Raw genomic sequence first — 17,538 nt, forward strand, 5'->3', positions numbered from 1 at the left:
TATGTAATAAACTACTGGACCAATAACCACAAAACTTGCTAGAAGGAAGCTGCATGGATCAGAGATGAACCTATATGGGTCTGTTGAGTTCTACTGAGTGCCAGTCTAGTGAATAATTTGGAGTCTTCTCTCAAGAAACATTTCCCCCCCATGGGGTTTGTAGTGTAAAGCTAATGAGTAGTTTTATAAAGATGTGATCGAAAATGTCAGACCAAGTGAATCCACTTTATTTCAGCATGAAGAGAAAAAAAAGAAGAGTGCTTCACCGTTAGCAGCACAACATACTACTGGATTTCCCCTCTCATACGATGAAGGTTACTCTATCTCTTCAGTTACTAATAAAGCTCTGTTCATTTAGACACACAAAGGGATATAAGAACTGGGGTTAATGAAAATGCAAGAGAATTCAAAACCAACACAAATTTGTCCTCCCCACGTTAGACTAAGTTTTACTCAACCTGCGTCCCTGAAATTAAAGTATGTGTCCCTTCTGTATTTCCAAAAATACTTTTAGCATTTTGACACAAAACACTGGCATGAAAATTAATTAAACATTGACACTAGAGGGGTTTATCAGGCAGTCCATGCCCATCATACTATATTGCCATCTTTCTGCAGCACTGAATGAGCTTTGCTAATGAAAGAATACTGCATAGTCACATGCAGTGTGCGTTGAGAGTACAGCATCCTGGTTTAAATGTTACTACCAACACATCTCTTTTGGTACTCTGTGTGCAACAAGCATACTGTGTCAGGGTGAAAATTAAGATGAATTACACTGCATACATTACAAGCGACAAAAAAGTTTTGTACTAACAGGAGAAAACTTCCTTCAAAGTCGTGCACAACACGATATGGATGATGGGTACACAGTTGTAGCGATGGTGGATACTTGTGTATTCAAAACAAATGAGCTGTTAAAAGACCTATCTAGTACATAGCTAACCGTCAAGTAGATAAACTACAGGTCTATTAGAAGCATTTAGATAAACCATTAATATTTGAAGAAGAAAATTTCCTTCTCAAACAGAGAAACTGTCTCTGTTTACACCTTAATCCTAATATAGCTTAAAAACCCAAAGCAAAGAATTAAATCCTTTCAACATGCATCAATAGACATTCAATTATCTGAAACAGTTTTAATAAAACATGCACTTGTCAAAGTGTAGGTGTGCTATGTCTTGAAAAACAGCTTCGGATTCCTATCACTTGTGCACATGTACCAACTGTAGGCAAGCCAGCATCTAAAACCTCCTCCTGGATGGCTCGCTGTGTGAACAGTCAGGCGGCGGCTCGCACAGAATTTGCGCTTCCGCCTCAGGTGTGTCCCTGACGTACACGCTGCATTGATAGACTGCGGTTAGAGTCAAAGATGAATCAACAAAAGATTCAATTATCAGGTGCACAATTCAGAAAGCACCGAAAAGTGGAGGAGGAGAAGAAAGAACAATATAGAGGTAAGAATCACCCTGATTGTGGACTCATTTATGTTTATTTTTGTCGACATGACATGATATGCTATCAGTACAGCTGATATCAGAGTCGTTTTATATTTTTTATTATATATTTTTATTGTTTTTTATAGCTTACAATATTGTCTGCCTGTGTGTGCATCTGTATACAGTCCAAACGTTCTTGGGGATGCATGAAAGTTTGCGTGTGTATGTTGGGGGGCGCCAATTTGAAATCTCGCCTAGGGCGCCAACATTTCCCGGGCCGGCCCTGCTAAATGGAATCTTTGACAAATATGAACTGGAAAAGCTAAACCAACTGTTTGCAATCCACTTAGTCAAGAGTAAAGACTGTGATCAAACAAATACTGATAGTTAGAGCCCCAGTTATCAGATCTCTCCATGAATAGTCTGAATTCCAATCTGTGCTGACCCAGATTCCTTGAGGGTGAACAAGGATTTGCTCTGGGTCTTCACATTTTCAGACATGAGGAACCCCCCCATTATCAGAGTAACTGACCTGCAAGTTGTGCTCTTAAACACTAGAGGGCGCTACAGAGCTGCAGTCCATCATCTCGGCGGCATTCACACCACGGGTTCCTCACTTTGCGTGAAATCACTCAAGCTGTTTAGGTCTGTTCTTATGTTTTTAAGAACAGACACATTCTTTCATACAGTGAAAAACTGTTTTAAACAATTAAACGTTCCTCTCCATCCATGTTATACACTGTCTCCTCTAATGACGGTTGTAAATATTTGTATTTTGTTGATGTGTTCTGCTGAATGGTCTATTGCACTTCTGTCTGTCCTGGGATCAGGGTCCTCGTGACTTTCCCTGGTTTCTTTGGGTTTTTCCCCAGTTTAAAGTTTTCTCTGCTAGTTTGTCCTCACCCTATAGAGTCGAGGGTTTAGAACAGATGATGTCACACTTTGTACAGATTGTTAAACCCTGTGAGCCAATCTGGGATTTGTGAATATGGGCTACAAAAATAAAATCGTATCTGATTATAAATCCGAAGAAAACTGGCAGGATTTAAATCTACTACATCCACTGACAGGACAGATGTATTATTGACATCATTTAGTGGAATACCAACGTTTTAAATTATACTGAACATTTATATTAAACTAAATTTGGTTTGATACATTGGATATGATCAAATCTAGGCTAATGCTAGCAGTTGGCAGTCTTTGAAGCGTTCAGAGGCAGCGTAATGGTGGGTGAACTATTCGACACTACACAAAATGTTTTAACTACAAAATATTATTACACATTCACAGACTTTCTACATTAAATAACTAATTTGATTCTTGACACCTTAACGGTTAACAATCGTCATCCCTTTACATTTTTTCCTAACTCAACTGCTTTTTCATGCCAACTCCAGGCAGCACCACAGTTTATCTGCAGCTCTTGCAGAGGCAGCAACCCCCACAATCTCTTCACAAACCTGTCCAGGTTAAACAACATTTAATATTTTGCCAAAAGTCATGTGTATGTTGCTCTTTTACAGTCTTGTGTGTCTTGTAATGCATTTCTACCACAAATGGGAAATTGTCCAATGATCTAATATTCTACATCCCATCATACCAGTGTTTCGTTGTGGTTTTGATATCTGCTCTGTCCCACATTCTGCTGTGCTGTAACAGCACATGAATGTTTTGACCTTCACAGACCTCATGCTGACATATGGCCTCTTGTTAGCGTTCACATGCTAATAAACCAGCACCTACCTGCACAGAAGACCTGACTGAATGACTTTTTTGAGCCTGAGTTTTGACCTAGAATCCGATTCTGTGATGTTTGCTCTTTCCTCAGTTCAAGTTAATATTCATTACTTCTGATCCTTGAGTGAGACTTGGATCAGAGGGTTGATATATAGATCTGCAGTGGTTTGTGTGTGTATGTTTACATGTGTCTTTGTGTGATTGAGTGTTGCCAAAAGCGTGTCGATGCACTTAGCTTTATTAAGTGAAGTGGCCCAGAGTGAGAGGGAGGCTCTTTATAATCAAGTTATCTGGGAGTGGCAATCCAATTTTCAAACGCAGAATTGAGTGAGATTTGTGTGTGTGTGTGTTTTGTGTATGTGTGTGGCTGTTTTTTTTTATGTGCACATGCCTGCATCTGCTCTGTGAATACATAATATGATCTATCATGTTAGTCAAAGCTCTCTTGGTCCCAAACAGTAAATCATTAGCAAAACACCTCACTGACATGGAATTATTTTCATAGAGTAGATATCGTAGAGCAGTGGTTCCCAAACTTTTTACAGTCTCGTACCCCTTCAGACATTCAATCTCCAGCTGCGTACCCCCCCGACGCACGTATACAGCCTATAACACTTGAAACTTTGAAATTGTCAGGGATTTCAGGACTTATAATAATCGTAGATGACAAAAATAATGTCATCTACGAAATTCTTAAGGATCAATTAATCGATTGTCGATAAATTATGCCCATCCCTACTTTTGACTAACGGTCACTAACCTACCTGTAACTTTTTTTGGCAGTGTAATTATTTAGCTGAATATGGGTATTTTTGGCAATGCGAGTTGGCTATTCAGACTATTTAATATTGCACGATTATTTATAGCTCAGTTTGAAAATGTAATGGGCTTTTTCACTTTGAAAACGCAGATAAAATGTTCTCCCCACGTACCCCCTGAACGACTTCGCGTACCCCTTGGGGTACATGTACCCCAGTTTGGGAACCGAGGTCGTAGAGAAAGAATCTATTTTAGTAGAAAGATACAGAAGCTGTAACCTATTGAAATAACCATACTACCCTCTTTAGGCCAAGCCTCAAAGAGCACAAAGAGGCTTTTCTGCTGTTTCAGCATCTCTTCCTGTCTGCCTCCTTTAGAGTGCTGTTACCATAGAAACAAGGCGCTGGCTGCCCTTGGTGAGAGGAGAGGGAAGGTGACTGGGTAAGATCACACAAATACAAATTAGGTACTTACACTCATTTAATGACACAGCACTACTGTGGTGGGTGAGTCAAACTAGCTGCTAATCTTGATTTCATGAACCACTTCAATCCCAGCTGCATCTATTTCAGGAAGTGGGATTCACCCTGAAAACCAAACTTTTCCTTGTACCAATGTGCATTGTGACAAACATCCTCATTCACATGGGTTCAATGGGTTGCGTGATCCAACGTGGTTCACTTGACATGAGCACAGGACTGATGACAAGCTTTTCAGTTACGTGTTAATACACAAGTGTTATATTTAAAACATAATACCACGTGACTGCTCTCTGGGGCGGCAGGAGGGTCATCCACTGTCCACAGGGGAGGGTCGGTGGTTCGTTCCCCAGCTCCTCCAGTATGCAGTGTCCTAGCAGATACCGAACCTCAAATTGCAGCTCTGTCAAGTATGAATGGTGGGTTAATGGGTGAATGCAACTTGTACTTTTAAGTACTTTGAATGCTCAATAAGACTGGAAAAGAACTTTATAAATACATTCTATTGACGGTTTACTTTGTTTTCTTCTGAGCCCCCCGTAGAGAAGTCAGGGCAGCTTGTTCCTGAAGCTGCGGGGAGGTTTCTACCTCCTCTTTTGTCAGCTGACACAGATGGACTCTATTAGTCTTTTGTGTGTGTGTGTGTGTGTGTGTGTGTGTGTGTGTGTGTGTGTGTGTGTGTGTGTGTGTGTGTGTGTGTGTGTGTGTGTGTGTGTGTGTGTCTGTGTGTCTGTGTGTCTGTGTGTGTGTGTGTGTGTGTGTGTGTGTGTGTGTGTGTGTGTGTGTGTGTGTGAAAGCATGCAATGGGCTGGGGGCAGAGGGCTAGGTAACAACCAGTCCTTGTCCATTTGTCTCTCTCTCTCTCTCTGTCTCTCTCTCTCTCTCTCTCTCTCTCTCTCTCTCTCTCTCTCTCTCTCTCTCTCTCTCTCTGTCTCTCTCTTTTCTCTCTCTCTCTCTTTTCTTTCTCTCTCTCTCCTTTTTCTTTCTCTCTCTCTTTTTTCTTTCTCTGTCTCTCTCACACACACACACACACACACACACACACACACACACACACACACACACACACACACACACACACAGTCACTACCTCCCTGAAACAGCCCTGAGGCTGCAGCAGTCACTATGAGCCAGCCTCCACCCTCCAGCCTTCAGCCCAGCCGCCGCCCGGTCACTGCCCAGCAGGAAGCATCAGAGCCTGGGTGAAGATGTGACAAAAATGTGGGTCAGCATTTTGCCCTGGGATGGAAGCTGGAGTGTAGGTCTGCTGTAGAGTGGCTCATGTTCATGACACGTTACTGATCACTCAGTTATATTCCTCAATGACTAGTGATCTGTGAGTAACTACACACAGTGTTTGATCAGTACTTCCCCCAGACGTACACTCAACCTTAGAGCGCAGCACACTTCTTTCTCTCAACACATCACAGTGAGACCTGAGAGATACATTGATATATGATTATCGAACAGTATCAGACATGTCGTCAGTTTGTTGTTGTAATACAGTTAAAGACTTTTTAAAGGAGAAGATTGCCAATGGGGGAACAACTGCATGTGGAAAAGTTGTATAAAACCTTTCCCGGTACCAGATGGAGCTGAGATAATTCTGATACACTTCCTCAAAGTGACATCCCATGAGGCCTGCACAAAAATCTGGAGCATTCAACCGAGGTTTTTTTCCCAGGGGCTATTTCTTGGTTTGACCCTCTAGTTGCTGGGTAACCTCACAGAGAGGGTTGAATGTTCGTTAGAGAGCGTTAGAGATGCTGATATGTTGAAATTTTCTTTTGTTTAACCTTCAGACAGTGTCACACAAGCTGTTTTCAAAACTTTGAATGCATGAAAGCCTCATTATGTATATCGCCAACTGTCCATTCTCTTATCTGCTAAAGAGTCGCACAGGGGACTGCAGCAAATCAGCATGTGACATTGGGCAAGAGGTGTGCAAACTCCCAAAAATGGTGTTCAAACCAAGAACATTCTTGCTGTGAGACAACAGGGCTAACCACTGTACCACCATGCCATCCTGAACCGCCACCGTGGTGTCAATATCAAGAATCCAAATGTTTAATTTCCCAATGTCACTCAGCCGACAGTGAGAGCTCTGCAGGGCTGAGGGGACAAAGCCCTGTGTGTGTGTGTGTGTGTGTGTGCGTGTGTGTGTGTGCGTGTGCGTGTGCGTGTGCGTGTGCGTGTGCGTGTGCGCGTGCGTGCGTGCGTGGAAATCAACTCCTCCGAAGACGTGGTGACAACCTGCTCTGCTGAATGTCACCGCAGCTGACACACGTAAATCCCATGCACAGCTCCTCTGTCACATGCAAAAACACACCATCAAACATCCATGCACACGTATTGGATCCAGTCACGTTACATTCTCATTGTGAGGTAAATGGATGGAAGCAAAATTAAACGTGACACAACTGCGGATGATTCAAATGCCTGACTTCCCTGGCCGTGCTCCTCTCCCTCTGGCAGCAAGTGAGACGTCAAATGGTGGGCTTGCGTAATCGTGGCCAATTCAAACAGTTTTGCTACGGTGAAGAACGGAGGATTAGTTTACGGCGCTTCAAAGCCAAATATAGCTGGAAAAAAACGCATGTGAGGGATTAGAGACACATCAAAGAATAAGGATGGAGAATACATTATTGGATGCAGCTTCATCTCCCCATATCACACGCTCCGACTCCCTTCTCCTTTTTCTCCACTGAAGGAGGCAACGTGATGCTTAGGATGGAGCAGTGAAATAGAACATTGGACTTCATGGATGTAAAATGCACCTTTTGTCTTTTGCCTAATTTTCAAAAGGATGATATGGGGGCTTTACACATTATCCAACAGCCTATATAGTTTGTTGTGTGTTTGGCAGTGGGTGATGTTTGGTTTTAACCATTATCAGTATACTTTACTAGATTTTCCATTAGTGTGGCCAGAAAATGATTGCAGCAAAGGATGAAGAGCACATGCTGCAGAAATAAGACCATTATGAAATAACTTTATGTGCATTTAAGTGTTTGTGTGTACGTGTTAATTTGTGTCACCTTTTAGGATCTTTTCCAGCAAAAACCCTGACCTTATGAGGACCAGTCGACCTGATGAGGACCAATGCCTGGTCCTAATGAGGCAAAACATCATTTCTGAGTTCCTGGTTGAGGTTAGAGGTCAGACATGAGTTGAGGTTAGGTTAAGGTTAGAGTTAGGAATAAGGTGGTTATGGTTGAGGTTAGAGATCAGACATGAGTTGAGGTTAGGTTAAGGGTAGAGTTAGGCATAAGGTGGTCATGGTTGAGGTTAGAGGTCAGACATGAGTTGAGGTTAGGTTAAGGTTAGAGTTAGGCATAAGGTGGTCATGGTTGAGGTTAGAGGTCAGACATGAGTTGAGGTTAGGTTAAGGTTAGAGTTAGGCATAAGGTGGTCATGGTTGAGGTTAGAGGTCAGACATGAGTTGAGGTTAGGTTAAGGTTAGAGTTAGGCATAAGGTGGTCATGGTTGAGGTTAGAGGTCAGACATGAGTTGAGGTTAGGTTAAGGTTAGAGTTAGGCATAAGGGGGTCATGGTTGAGGTTAGAGGTCAAACATGAGTTGAGGTTAGGTTAAGGTTAGAGTTAGGCATGAGTTGGTCGTGGTTGAGGTTAGAGGTCAAACATGAGTTGAGGTTAGGTTAAGGTTAGAGTTAGGCATGAGTTGGTCGTGGTTGAGGCTGGGGATAAGGTTTCGGTAAGGCTGTTCACAATGAATGGAAGTCAACACAAAGTCCTGACAATGATATATGTGGAAACCTGTGTGTGTGTGTTTTTTGCGTGTGTGTTTTGGGTGTGTGTTTTGCTGGAAGAGGTGTCAAAATCCCTTACAGACCGAACCTGCAGTTGGGGTGCTGTTATTGTCACTGTGTGGCCCCAATTAAAGGGATTATACTACAGTTTGCCAACTGCAATATATAAATATCTGCAGGATTTTGTATCCCACACAGTGTGGATATAAAATAATCTTTTACATGACGAAGTGCTGAGGGAAGGAGGTGGGAGGCAGCGGCGCGAATCAGCAAAGAGGGGATTTGGAAAACTGTAAACATACCTGAAGAGGAATGAAATGTTCTAAACACATGCTCAGAAACAGCCTCATTATGCAACGGTTCATGTGACACGGCCTGAGAAGTTTGCCAGACAAAAATAAATCCAGTGTTTGATTTGTGTGTGTGCCGCTGTTGTTTGTGCATGTGTCAGTACCCGGTGGCTGTTTCCCAGCAGATCCGGGAGGATTTCAGCTTTATCCTCATAACTGAACCATAATCTTTTGTGGAATCCAGCCCTGATCCCAGGGAACGTCGCCCCTGCAGCACTAACATCGCCACCTGGTCCTCGGGTCACGGACACAAGCACGTACGCATGCACACAATCAGCGCCCAAATTTGATGACAACCTATGAATGACAACAGACTAATAGAATATGTATTTAAAAAAACAAAAAATAATTTTAATAATTTCAGGATTTAAAGCAAAATATGTGCATATATGATGTCGGTGCTTATATGAGTGTGAGCGTCTGGTGTGTCTGAGCAATAGCAATTGCAGTCTTTTTATCATCTTGTGTCACACTTTTTTTATAAACTGAGGAAAAGTCAATGTGAAAATTGATTTAGGGGTGAAATAATTTTCATTACAAACCTAATTGATGTCATGTCTTTTCTCCGTAGTCTCTATGATGTCAAGAAGCTTTTATCTTGATATTTTCAGTCCCCACGTGTTGGATGTCTGGTCTGATAGAGTTCATTCAATATGGTTGTTTTTTTTATCAAAAACACTTCTGATTTATCCAGTGAAAGAAAATAATGTCTCTTATTAAATGTCTGTCCGTCTGTATAAACTGTCTGTAGCAGCTGTTGTCTTCTTTGAATTTTACTGTTGTGAATAAGTGTACACACACACACACACACACACACACACACACACACACACACACACACGTTCAGAGTCATAAGCTCTGGGTTTAGAGGTTGTGCAACCATTGGCAGACTGTGTTTGGTAACATGAAGTGATTGTTGTCGGTGACTTTGCTGGAGCATATTTTCTGCGTCCAGACAGAAACCTGTTTGTTAAATCTACAAGGAAGAAAGTGAGGGCTTCTATATGTTCAGTCTCATTATTATACACAGTAATTATGCTGCCAGCACCATAAACAGCTGTATGTAAAGATGGTCGTCATGAAGTGAAGCCAAAGTGCCTTGATTGTTACCTGGTGGCTGTCTGCAGTGTAGGCCATAAAACCCACCTCCTCCATGTTAGTAGATGGGACATGGACAAAATTATTAATTCAAAGGGTACACATAAAAGTTTTTCTCATAAAGAGTTTCTTATCGCTCTGATGTATGTTCAAATGTTTCTGTTAAGTTTAAAAACAGGGTGAAGGTCATATAGATTGGTGGAGAGAATGTATCGGCTCCATCCGTTGATCATTACTTCACGAATTCTGGCTCCAAATGTGCAAAACGCCAGCGTTGGTATCAGTCCGACCTGTCGTCCATCTTGGTGATCTGTAGTTCACTGAACTATGTTTGAGTTGTAATGTGGGACATGATTGTTACTGGCAAACTTTGTCTGTTTGTGTTCACACGGTAACATGAGTCATGGATAAAAGGGAGAATGAAGATTTTGATCTGGCAACATATTACTTATACAACTCCGCTGAAAATGCAGTAGTATTGGATACGTGGAACACCGTGTATAGATCATTGTAAGTAGTGGAACAGGAACCTTAGAGGACACAGAGTGTGCAAATAAGAGAAAGGACTCCTGTTTCTCTTTTTGCAGAACTGACTCAGCAGGAGAGGGAAGTGAGCTGGGTTCAACTTCCCGCCCACACCAGAGCCAATCAGCCACATCTTCTGAACATTATAACCCCTGTGAGCTGTGAGCTTTGACCTGGAGGTGTTTAAAGAGGTGGCCCCTCCTTTCCGTCATGGGAAAGCCTGCCTGTGTTTATGGCAGTTTAACTGACCCCAGATTTGCCTCTGGCTGTCAATGTACTGCAGGTTTGTATCTTTACTGCCTGCTATGGGTGTGTCTGTGGGCGGGGGCCGCATAGGCATACAGAGCCTTCTGATTGGTCTCTTGTGTACAAGGAAGGCGGTGCTAAGTCTGTAATTGGCCGTAGTGACTGTCAGTTAAATGCGTTTATGCTGCTTTCAGGGACCGCTCGTATAATTTTTTTAAGCATAGAAAGAGTTTGTCCAAGTGTTAAAAACAGGACCGTCTTCTTTAAGACGGTTCACGTCTCAGTTCTAACTGACTGTGGGGAGTCCCAGGTATCTAACCTATAGGGTTGTTAGAAGTTGTTTAGGTTACCTGAGAGGTTTGACCCACTTTGGGAGTTATATGTGGGTTGTTTTGGGTTATATACACCCGCCCCCTGTGAGTAATGTGTTCTTAGTAGGGAATTGTAGTGAAACTTCTTGGGGATGGAAGTCAAGACTGTGTTGTATGTGGCTGATAGGTAGTGTCTTAAACCTCGTCTGCTGTTCAGAGAGGGTTTTTCCAGTTTGACGTTGACATCTTCTTTCCCTCCTCTTTCAAACCATCTGTCTTCCCTGGCCAGGAAAGAGTTAGTAAGGAACAACAACGTCCATGCTTTCTTGTTACATATAAACTTTTTTAGATAGAAACCAGGGAAAGGTTATGAACTATAACTCTTTGTTGTATAGGCCCATGGACAGGCTGTCGACCTTTCGCCTAATGTCAGCTGGGATTGGCTCCAGCTGACCCTTACAGGATAAATGGTATAGAAAATAGATGGATGAATGGAGTGATGGACACTGCTTTAGATGAACCTTCATTAATAACAGTTGAATTAGCTCTAACTTGTCAAACTTTAACATTAAAATCTAAAATAAAATGCGACAATAATCCAGTAATACAAGACGACAATGTATCACTGACGGGTGCCATTCTGCTATGAAATTCGTTTTTATCGAAACCCTCGTGTTTACTTTTGATACTTTGACTTATGCTTATATTACTTCAGTTCCTCCAGTACTTCTACCTCAGTAAGATTGAGAATGCACTACTTACTGGTATGAGAGTTTTTGTAGAATAGTTTTGGTGTATTGTGGAGGGGCCCTGGTCTGGGTTTATGCACAATTCAGTCAGGAGAAGAATTACTCTGAAGGAGGCTTTCTGGGGTTGGAAAAAAACATGATGCCATGGACTGAGCTCGAGATACTTAATGGAATGTTTTTGGGGTTTGGAAAGTTTTGATGGTATGAAGAAGTTTGTGGTAAATGTGGGATCCAGTGTCTGTGGAGCAGTACTTACCAAAAAGTCTGTTTTTATATGTCTCAAGTCATTCTTACTTATAGGAGTGAGGTTTCAAGTTAATCTTTATGGAATGGTTAATAATAATTCTTTCATTCCGGTCTTTCTATACCAACATGGATTCATAAGTTTTTGCATTTGTTTGGAATCCTGACTCAGCAGCTGATCACTCCCTTTTTGTGCCTCGCTGCCAAAAATAGCCAGTTGCTGGAGGCATTAGGTTTTTGTGCACTCTGTTTGTTTGTCCGTCCATGTGTTTGTCTACTGTAATTCTTGCGAACACAATATCTCAAGAACACCTTGATGCAATGTCTTCAAATTTGGTACAAACATTCAGTTAGAATCGAGGAAGACCTGATCTGGTTTAGGGTCCTTTTGAACATGTTATCTCAGGTCTGCCTTTAGGGAAATTCTTCAGTTTGACCACTTATCACTTAGACACTTGGTTTACACTTGGATCACTTGAATTAGATGAAAGTGGTCAAAGGTCAAGGTCACGGTGACCAAATGTGGTTCTGAAAAATACCAATATATTATATTAACTCTTTCTATGACATTTCGACCAGGGAAGACAGGTGGTTTGAAAGAGGGGTGAAATAAGTAATCTATGTCAAACTGGAGAAACCATCTTTGAGAGGAGGAGGTTTAAGATCGATTACCTATCAGCCACATATATTATATTAATACTGAAATGGTAAATGGTCTTTATTTATATAGTATCTAGTCTTGATGAACACTCAAAGCGCTTTACAGCACATTTTAATATGGGGGGCAATTCGGGGTTCAGTATCTTGCCAGGACACTTCAGCATGCACATCGGAAACTGGGATCGAACCAGCGATCTTCAGTTGAGACGACGACCGCTCTGTGCAATACAGCCCCTACAGCGATTCCAGTATTTCCGACGGTCCGTGAAGGCAGCGTCCCTCCCTCCAGTGTGGGCTCATCGAGCGTGAACGCGTCTGTCAGAGCTGAGCTGAGGTCTGTGCTGCTCGCTCACTTCACGCAGGATGTAGAGGCTGCACGCTCACACCAGAGGAAGAACAGAAACAGAAGAAGAGAAGAAGAAGAACAAGAAGAAGAAGACGAGGGTTAGAACCACCGCCAGGTAGCAGACAGCGGGGAGACCGAGATGAGCGCTGCAGCAGAGGAGGAGAAGAAGACGACAGCAGGAGTCCGGATGAGGCAGCTCATCGCCGGCAGGTCCTGACGGCTGCTCCCGCTGACCTGAGACACCCAGCTCACGCGCACACACACACACACACACGGAAAACCCAGCACAGCCGAAACATCCCCAACCTCGAGAGCGACAATGGCGAGCCTGGGCGACTGCTCTGTGAAGGTGGCGCTGAGGTAAGTCTCCCTCCAGACCCGAGCAGAGCACATTGTCTCCGAGCCTCCTGGCGAGCAATGAAACGCATCCCTCACACCTACAAAGTGCCACAGAGCAGACATCCCCCCCCCCCCCTCATGTCCCTGCACAGGAGAGGATCCCACCTTGTTTTGTGAGACATGGGCGGTGTTGATGGGGTCAGAGCATGCGTCCGTGCCACGCTTTCTCCACATGTTTTATCCACATGCCTGCTCCCCGTGCTGGAGGGGCACAAGTTCTGCACAGATGCATGTTGTGGTCTGCATGTGAAGCAGTCAGGGTGTGTGTGTGTGTGTGTGTGTGTGTGTGTGTGTGTGTGTGTGTGTGTGTGTGTGTGTGTGTGTGTGTGTGTGCGTGTGCGTGTGGCTGTGTGAGGGGGTCAGTGACAAGGACAGCTGCAGCCAGGTGCAAGGTGGGGGAATGGGCGTTTCTCTCCAAACCCATTCATCTGATCTGTTATTGTTGTTCTCACAGGCCTCTACCTGCATGGGTCTCTTCTAGAATCTGTTATATCTTTTTTTTTTTAAATCCTGCCTCTGCATAGGAATCGTGCACAAAGAGATGATGTCCTCCACGGCTCTGTCATCCTCTGCCTTTGTTGGAAATGCACCCTAAACCTCTGGCAGCTCGGCGGCAGCTTTATTTAGTATTTTTGGATTCGTGTGATGTGAGGGGTCTGCATCGACTGTGCTTGCCAAGTCTAAATGCTGATTTAAAGGCAGCGTGCAAATGTGAGTGCATGTGCTGGCACTTGCTGGGTGGCAGCCTATGAAATTGGAAGGGCATGGCTCAGAGTGGGACCGGGGCTGTGTCTGTAATCATGCTCATTTTACAGGCATGTAATGGAGCTGAGGTGGGGGTCTCACAGACCCCACCATTGTTTTTAACGCACGCACCTCCCAGTCTCTGCCCCATCGGCTAATGAATCCCTATTGGCCACACTGTGTCCTTAATGACATTACAACTCCTCTTTTGCTGTGCTAGATGCAAAGCAGCTGCAACAAAGTGAAATTCTTCACCCCCGATGCCTTCCAGGTCCTGCAGACTCCTCTTTGGGATCCATTCATCTGAGCTGGATGGGGGCGGGTTGAGAGTGGGGGTCGGCCCTACCTTGCAAAGCGATGACCCCAGGGGAGGTTTGAGAGGGACTTGTCACTCAGACGCTGAGAGGATCCCTTTTGTGCCGGGTTCACAGCCGCAACTGTAACAGGAAGTGGGGCAGGAGGTGTTGCGAGAAAAAGCAAAAAGAGCTAGAGAGACAGAGCAATAGACAGCTGGGGGCTGCTGCTCAACTGAAGTTATTGATTCAAGCCTGGACAATAAGTGGACGACAGATATCCTTGCACACAACCCATGTATCTCTGTGTTTTCACCTTCTCAACTTGCATTGAAAGACCAGCTTTATCAGCATGAACTTCACAGTATTTGAGTTTGTCTAATTACTCACTGTAGCTTCGGCGGTGTCTCATCATGCGTGTGTATTTACATGCCCTGTGATTGCCACCAAATGTGTCCGTGTGTTTGACAGGAAGTGGGAAGAACACAAATAAACACACGGAGAAGGATAACTTCCTGCTGCCGACGGTTTTCCCCATGACCACTTTTTTTTTTTTTTCCCAGAGAAAGTCAGATGCTGATAAGAGAGGGTGGTGTTTAATTGCTCTCATGTTGTGTTGCCCCCAGGCAGCTGCATATAGCGCACGTCTAGGAGTAGATTGTGTGCATGTGGGAACATGCATTTAGAGGGCAATGAGGTTGTCATGAGGGTCAACACACACACACACACACACACACACACACACACACACACACACACACACACACACACACACACACACACACACACACACACACACACACACACACACACACACACACACACACTCACTCACAGGCACACACACACACACACAAAAACAGTCGCCAGCATCCATTTCCTGAATGTCTGCATTGCTTTCCCCCAACATGACCATATAACCAGTTACATGACCTACAATCCTGTATCCAGGCCTGACTGCCTGAGGAATGGATTGGACACACACACACACACACACACACACACACACACACACACACACACACACACACACACACTAGTAGTAGTTCTGCATTGCAGTCAAGTCAAACTAGACGTATGTAATGTCTGTCTCCCTGCGAAGCGGTCATATATACATATCATCCGGCTTGGCAGTTGTGTCTCTATACAGCCACAGTCATTGATCAGATTAGCTTAGTCTGGTGCAAACAGGCTATAAGGATGAGTAGACCCCTGCATTCCACCCTTTAGAACCCGACACACACACAATTACACTCTCAAGCCTCTTTTCCACTGGTCAAAAAGCACTCATTTTTTCTTCTTCTATTTTACCTAACTTGCCTCTGTTAAGTCTGTCTGAACGCTGCCAGGAAATAGCTGAATGTTTGTGAACTTATTGTCTTTTTATATCTTAGTAACAACAAGCAACAGCGTTTTCTTTTGTTCCCATCGTGCTAAATGCAACACTGGCAGGACAGCGAGGTGAGAGAGCTTCTCAGTTTCCTGTGTGTTCTGGAAAAAACAGAAAGGCAAACTCCAGTTTAGCGGGTTCACCCATGTTGAAAAACCTGTGTGTATCCAACTTGTTTGGTGTCAAAGAAGTATTAGTCAGAAATGCAGTTTCACCTCGACGGGGCCTCCTCCTCCTCCTCTCGTTGATCTATGGAGTGCTGCGTCTGCCAGAGATTGATTGCTTTACGTGATGCCTGGCTCTGTGATACGATATATGTCAATAATTCACCTTTTGTGTGCATGCTGGTACTTTGGGTGCAACTCGACATGAGAGTTATGAGCATTGTGTATTCTCATTTGCATATTTATCTCTGTCTCCCTGCTCTCCAAAGCTCAGACACGCTCTCATTTCAGCCCATATGCAGCGAATGACTTGTCATGCACCAAAGTGCTAAGTCAGCCTCCAGTGCTGTGTATAAATAGAAACAATGACAAATCTGTTTAGTGCCGATGTGCACTTTGACCTCGTGATCACAGAGGTTCCCCATCGCTGTCTAATTTGAGTTGTGTTGCCAGAACAGTGACCTGAGGAATCACCAGTGAGGCCGTTTTATATATATATATATGTATTTTTTCCGTCCTGGCGTGTATCATGGATTTGTGGTTCCAGATAATGAGATTGAACGGGGGATAAAGCTCTACAGACAGAGCACAAAATATTCAGTGTTCTTTCAGAACCGCAGGTGGCTGACCGGAGCCTTTTTCAGACGGTTATGACACAGGGCGTTTTTAGGCTTTAAGAGTCAGCTGAGAGAGAAAAGAGAAGGGCTTTCATCTTCCTGTCCTGTGCTGATGACCTGATCAAACAATCTAAATCAGGGTTTTGCAGTTACACAAACTTTTCTAAGAAAAATATATAAATGTGCTGTAAACTCCAACCCGTGAGCAAAACACTGGCTTCAAACCCGCACAGGAGCAAGCCGAGTATAACAGAGGAAGGGGCCTCTCACAGCTGATACACAAAGGCTTTAAATGGGAGTTTAAAAAAAAAAAAAGGTGGTGTTTTGTTGTTGGACGTATGTCCTGTGTAGGCTACCAGTCTCGCCTGTTTCCTGTGTGTGTTAATAGTTTGCCACGCTGGCTCTGTCTGGGTTACACACCTCCCCAGGGGGTTGCCTTTAACAAGGCAGGACTTTGGGAGGAAACTGTGTCTGTCTGTTTGCATATGTGCGACTATAGCCTACAGTGTGTGCAGTCATATGTACTGGTCACAGGGCAGTGCTGGATTGTAATCTCCTCATGAGACCTTACACTCAGTCTCCACACTCATCTGCTCTTTACTCTCGCTTGTTGAAGGGTTTACTGTCGCCGCGCTGTCAAAGCGAAACCAGTTCTTCTCATCACAGATTTGGTGTCAGCAGAAGGAAGACGAACAGGAAACGTGACAATCCACACGCCCAAGTGGGCCAGGCAGAGCTCTGCATCACTTCCTCCTCACGCTGGCCTGTTGGTTAAATGCTTTTTTGTTTAGTTTGTTATTGTTTTGGTTGCCCTTTGAACCTATAAGACTGCCTGTCTAGCATTTCTCAGCACTCTCTGTATGTGCCCCTACTGCTGCTGCCGAGGAGGAGGCCGCGGACAAGGGACGTGAAAGTTAATGGTAACAACATGGAGGAATATTGATATAAAAAAAAAAGTATGAATCAGAACATTTCAACACAGCCACAGGAGCATTAAGTGCTTTGTTCCTGGCTTGTTTTCTGTTGCATAATCAGACTCTGTCGGCTCATGAGCTTTCTCAGCAGATTGCAGCTGCCCGAGGAGGTAGTAAAGGTTGTGTTAGGTTGCCAAGATGCACTTCCTAATCCTGGTTTCCAAACGATGATGATGACTCTTCTGAGTGACTCATCATTGGACAGGTGAGCAATAGAGCTATTTGATAGTGCTTCTAAGATCGT

The 17,538-nt window shown here is 43.8% G+C and overlaps 1 protein-coding gene across 1 annotated transcript in view; it reads left to right on the forward strand.

The window, feature by feature from the left end:
• Positions 1-12,688: 12,688 nt before the first annotated feature.
• Positions 12,689-17,538, forward strand: part of kif21b (kinesin family member 21B) — a 56,267-nt gene continuing 51,417 nt past the window's right edge. Inside the window, exon 1 of the mRNA XM_053432255.1 lies at positions 12,689-13,073. Coding sequence (XP_053288230.1) covers positions 13,033-13,073 — 41 coding nt within the window. The 5' untranslated portion in view covers positions 12,689-13,032. The remainder of the gene's footprint in view (positions 13,074-17,538) is intronic.

The sequence above is a fragment of the Pleuronectes platessa genome, chromosome 2 (genome assembly GCF_947347685.1).
Source record: "Pleuronectes platessa chromosome 2, fPlePla1.1, whole genome shotgun sequence".
Taxonomy (NCBI): domain Eukaryota; kingdom Metazoa; phylum Chordata; class Actinopteri; order Pleuronectiformes; family Pleuronectidae; genus Pleuronectes; species Pleuronectes platessa.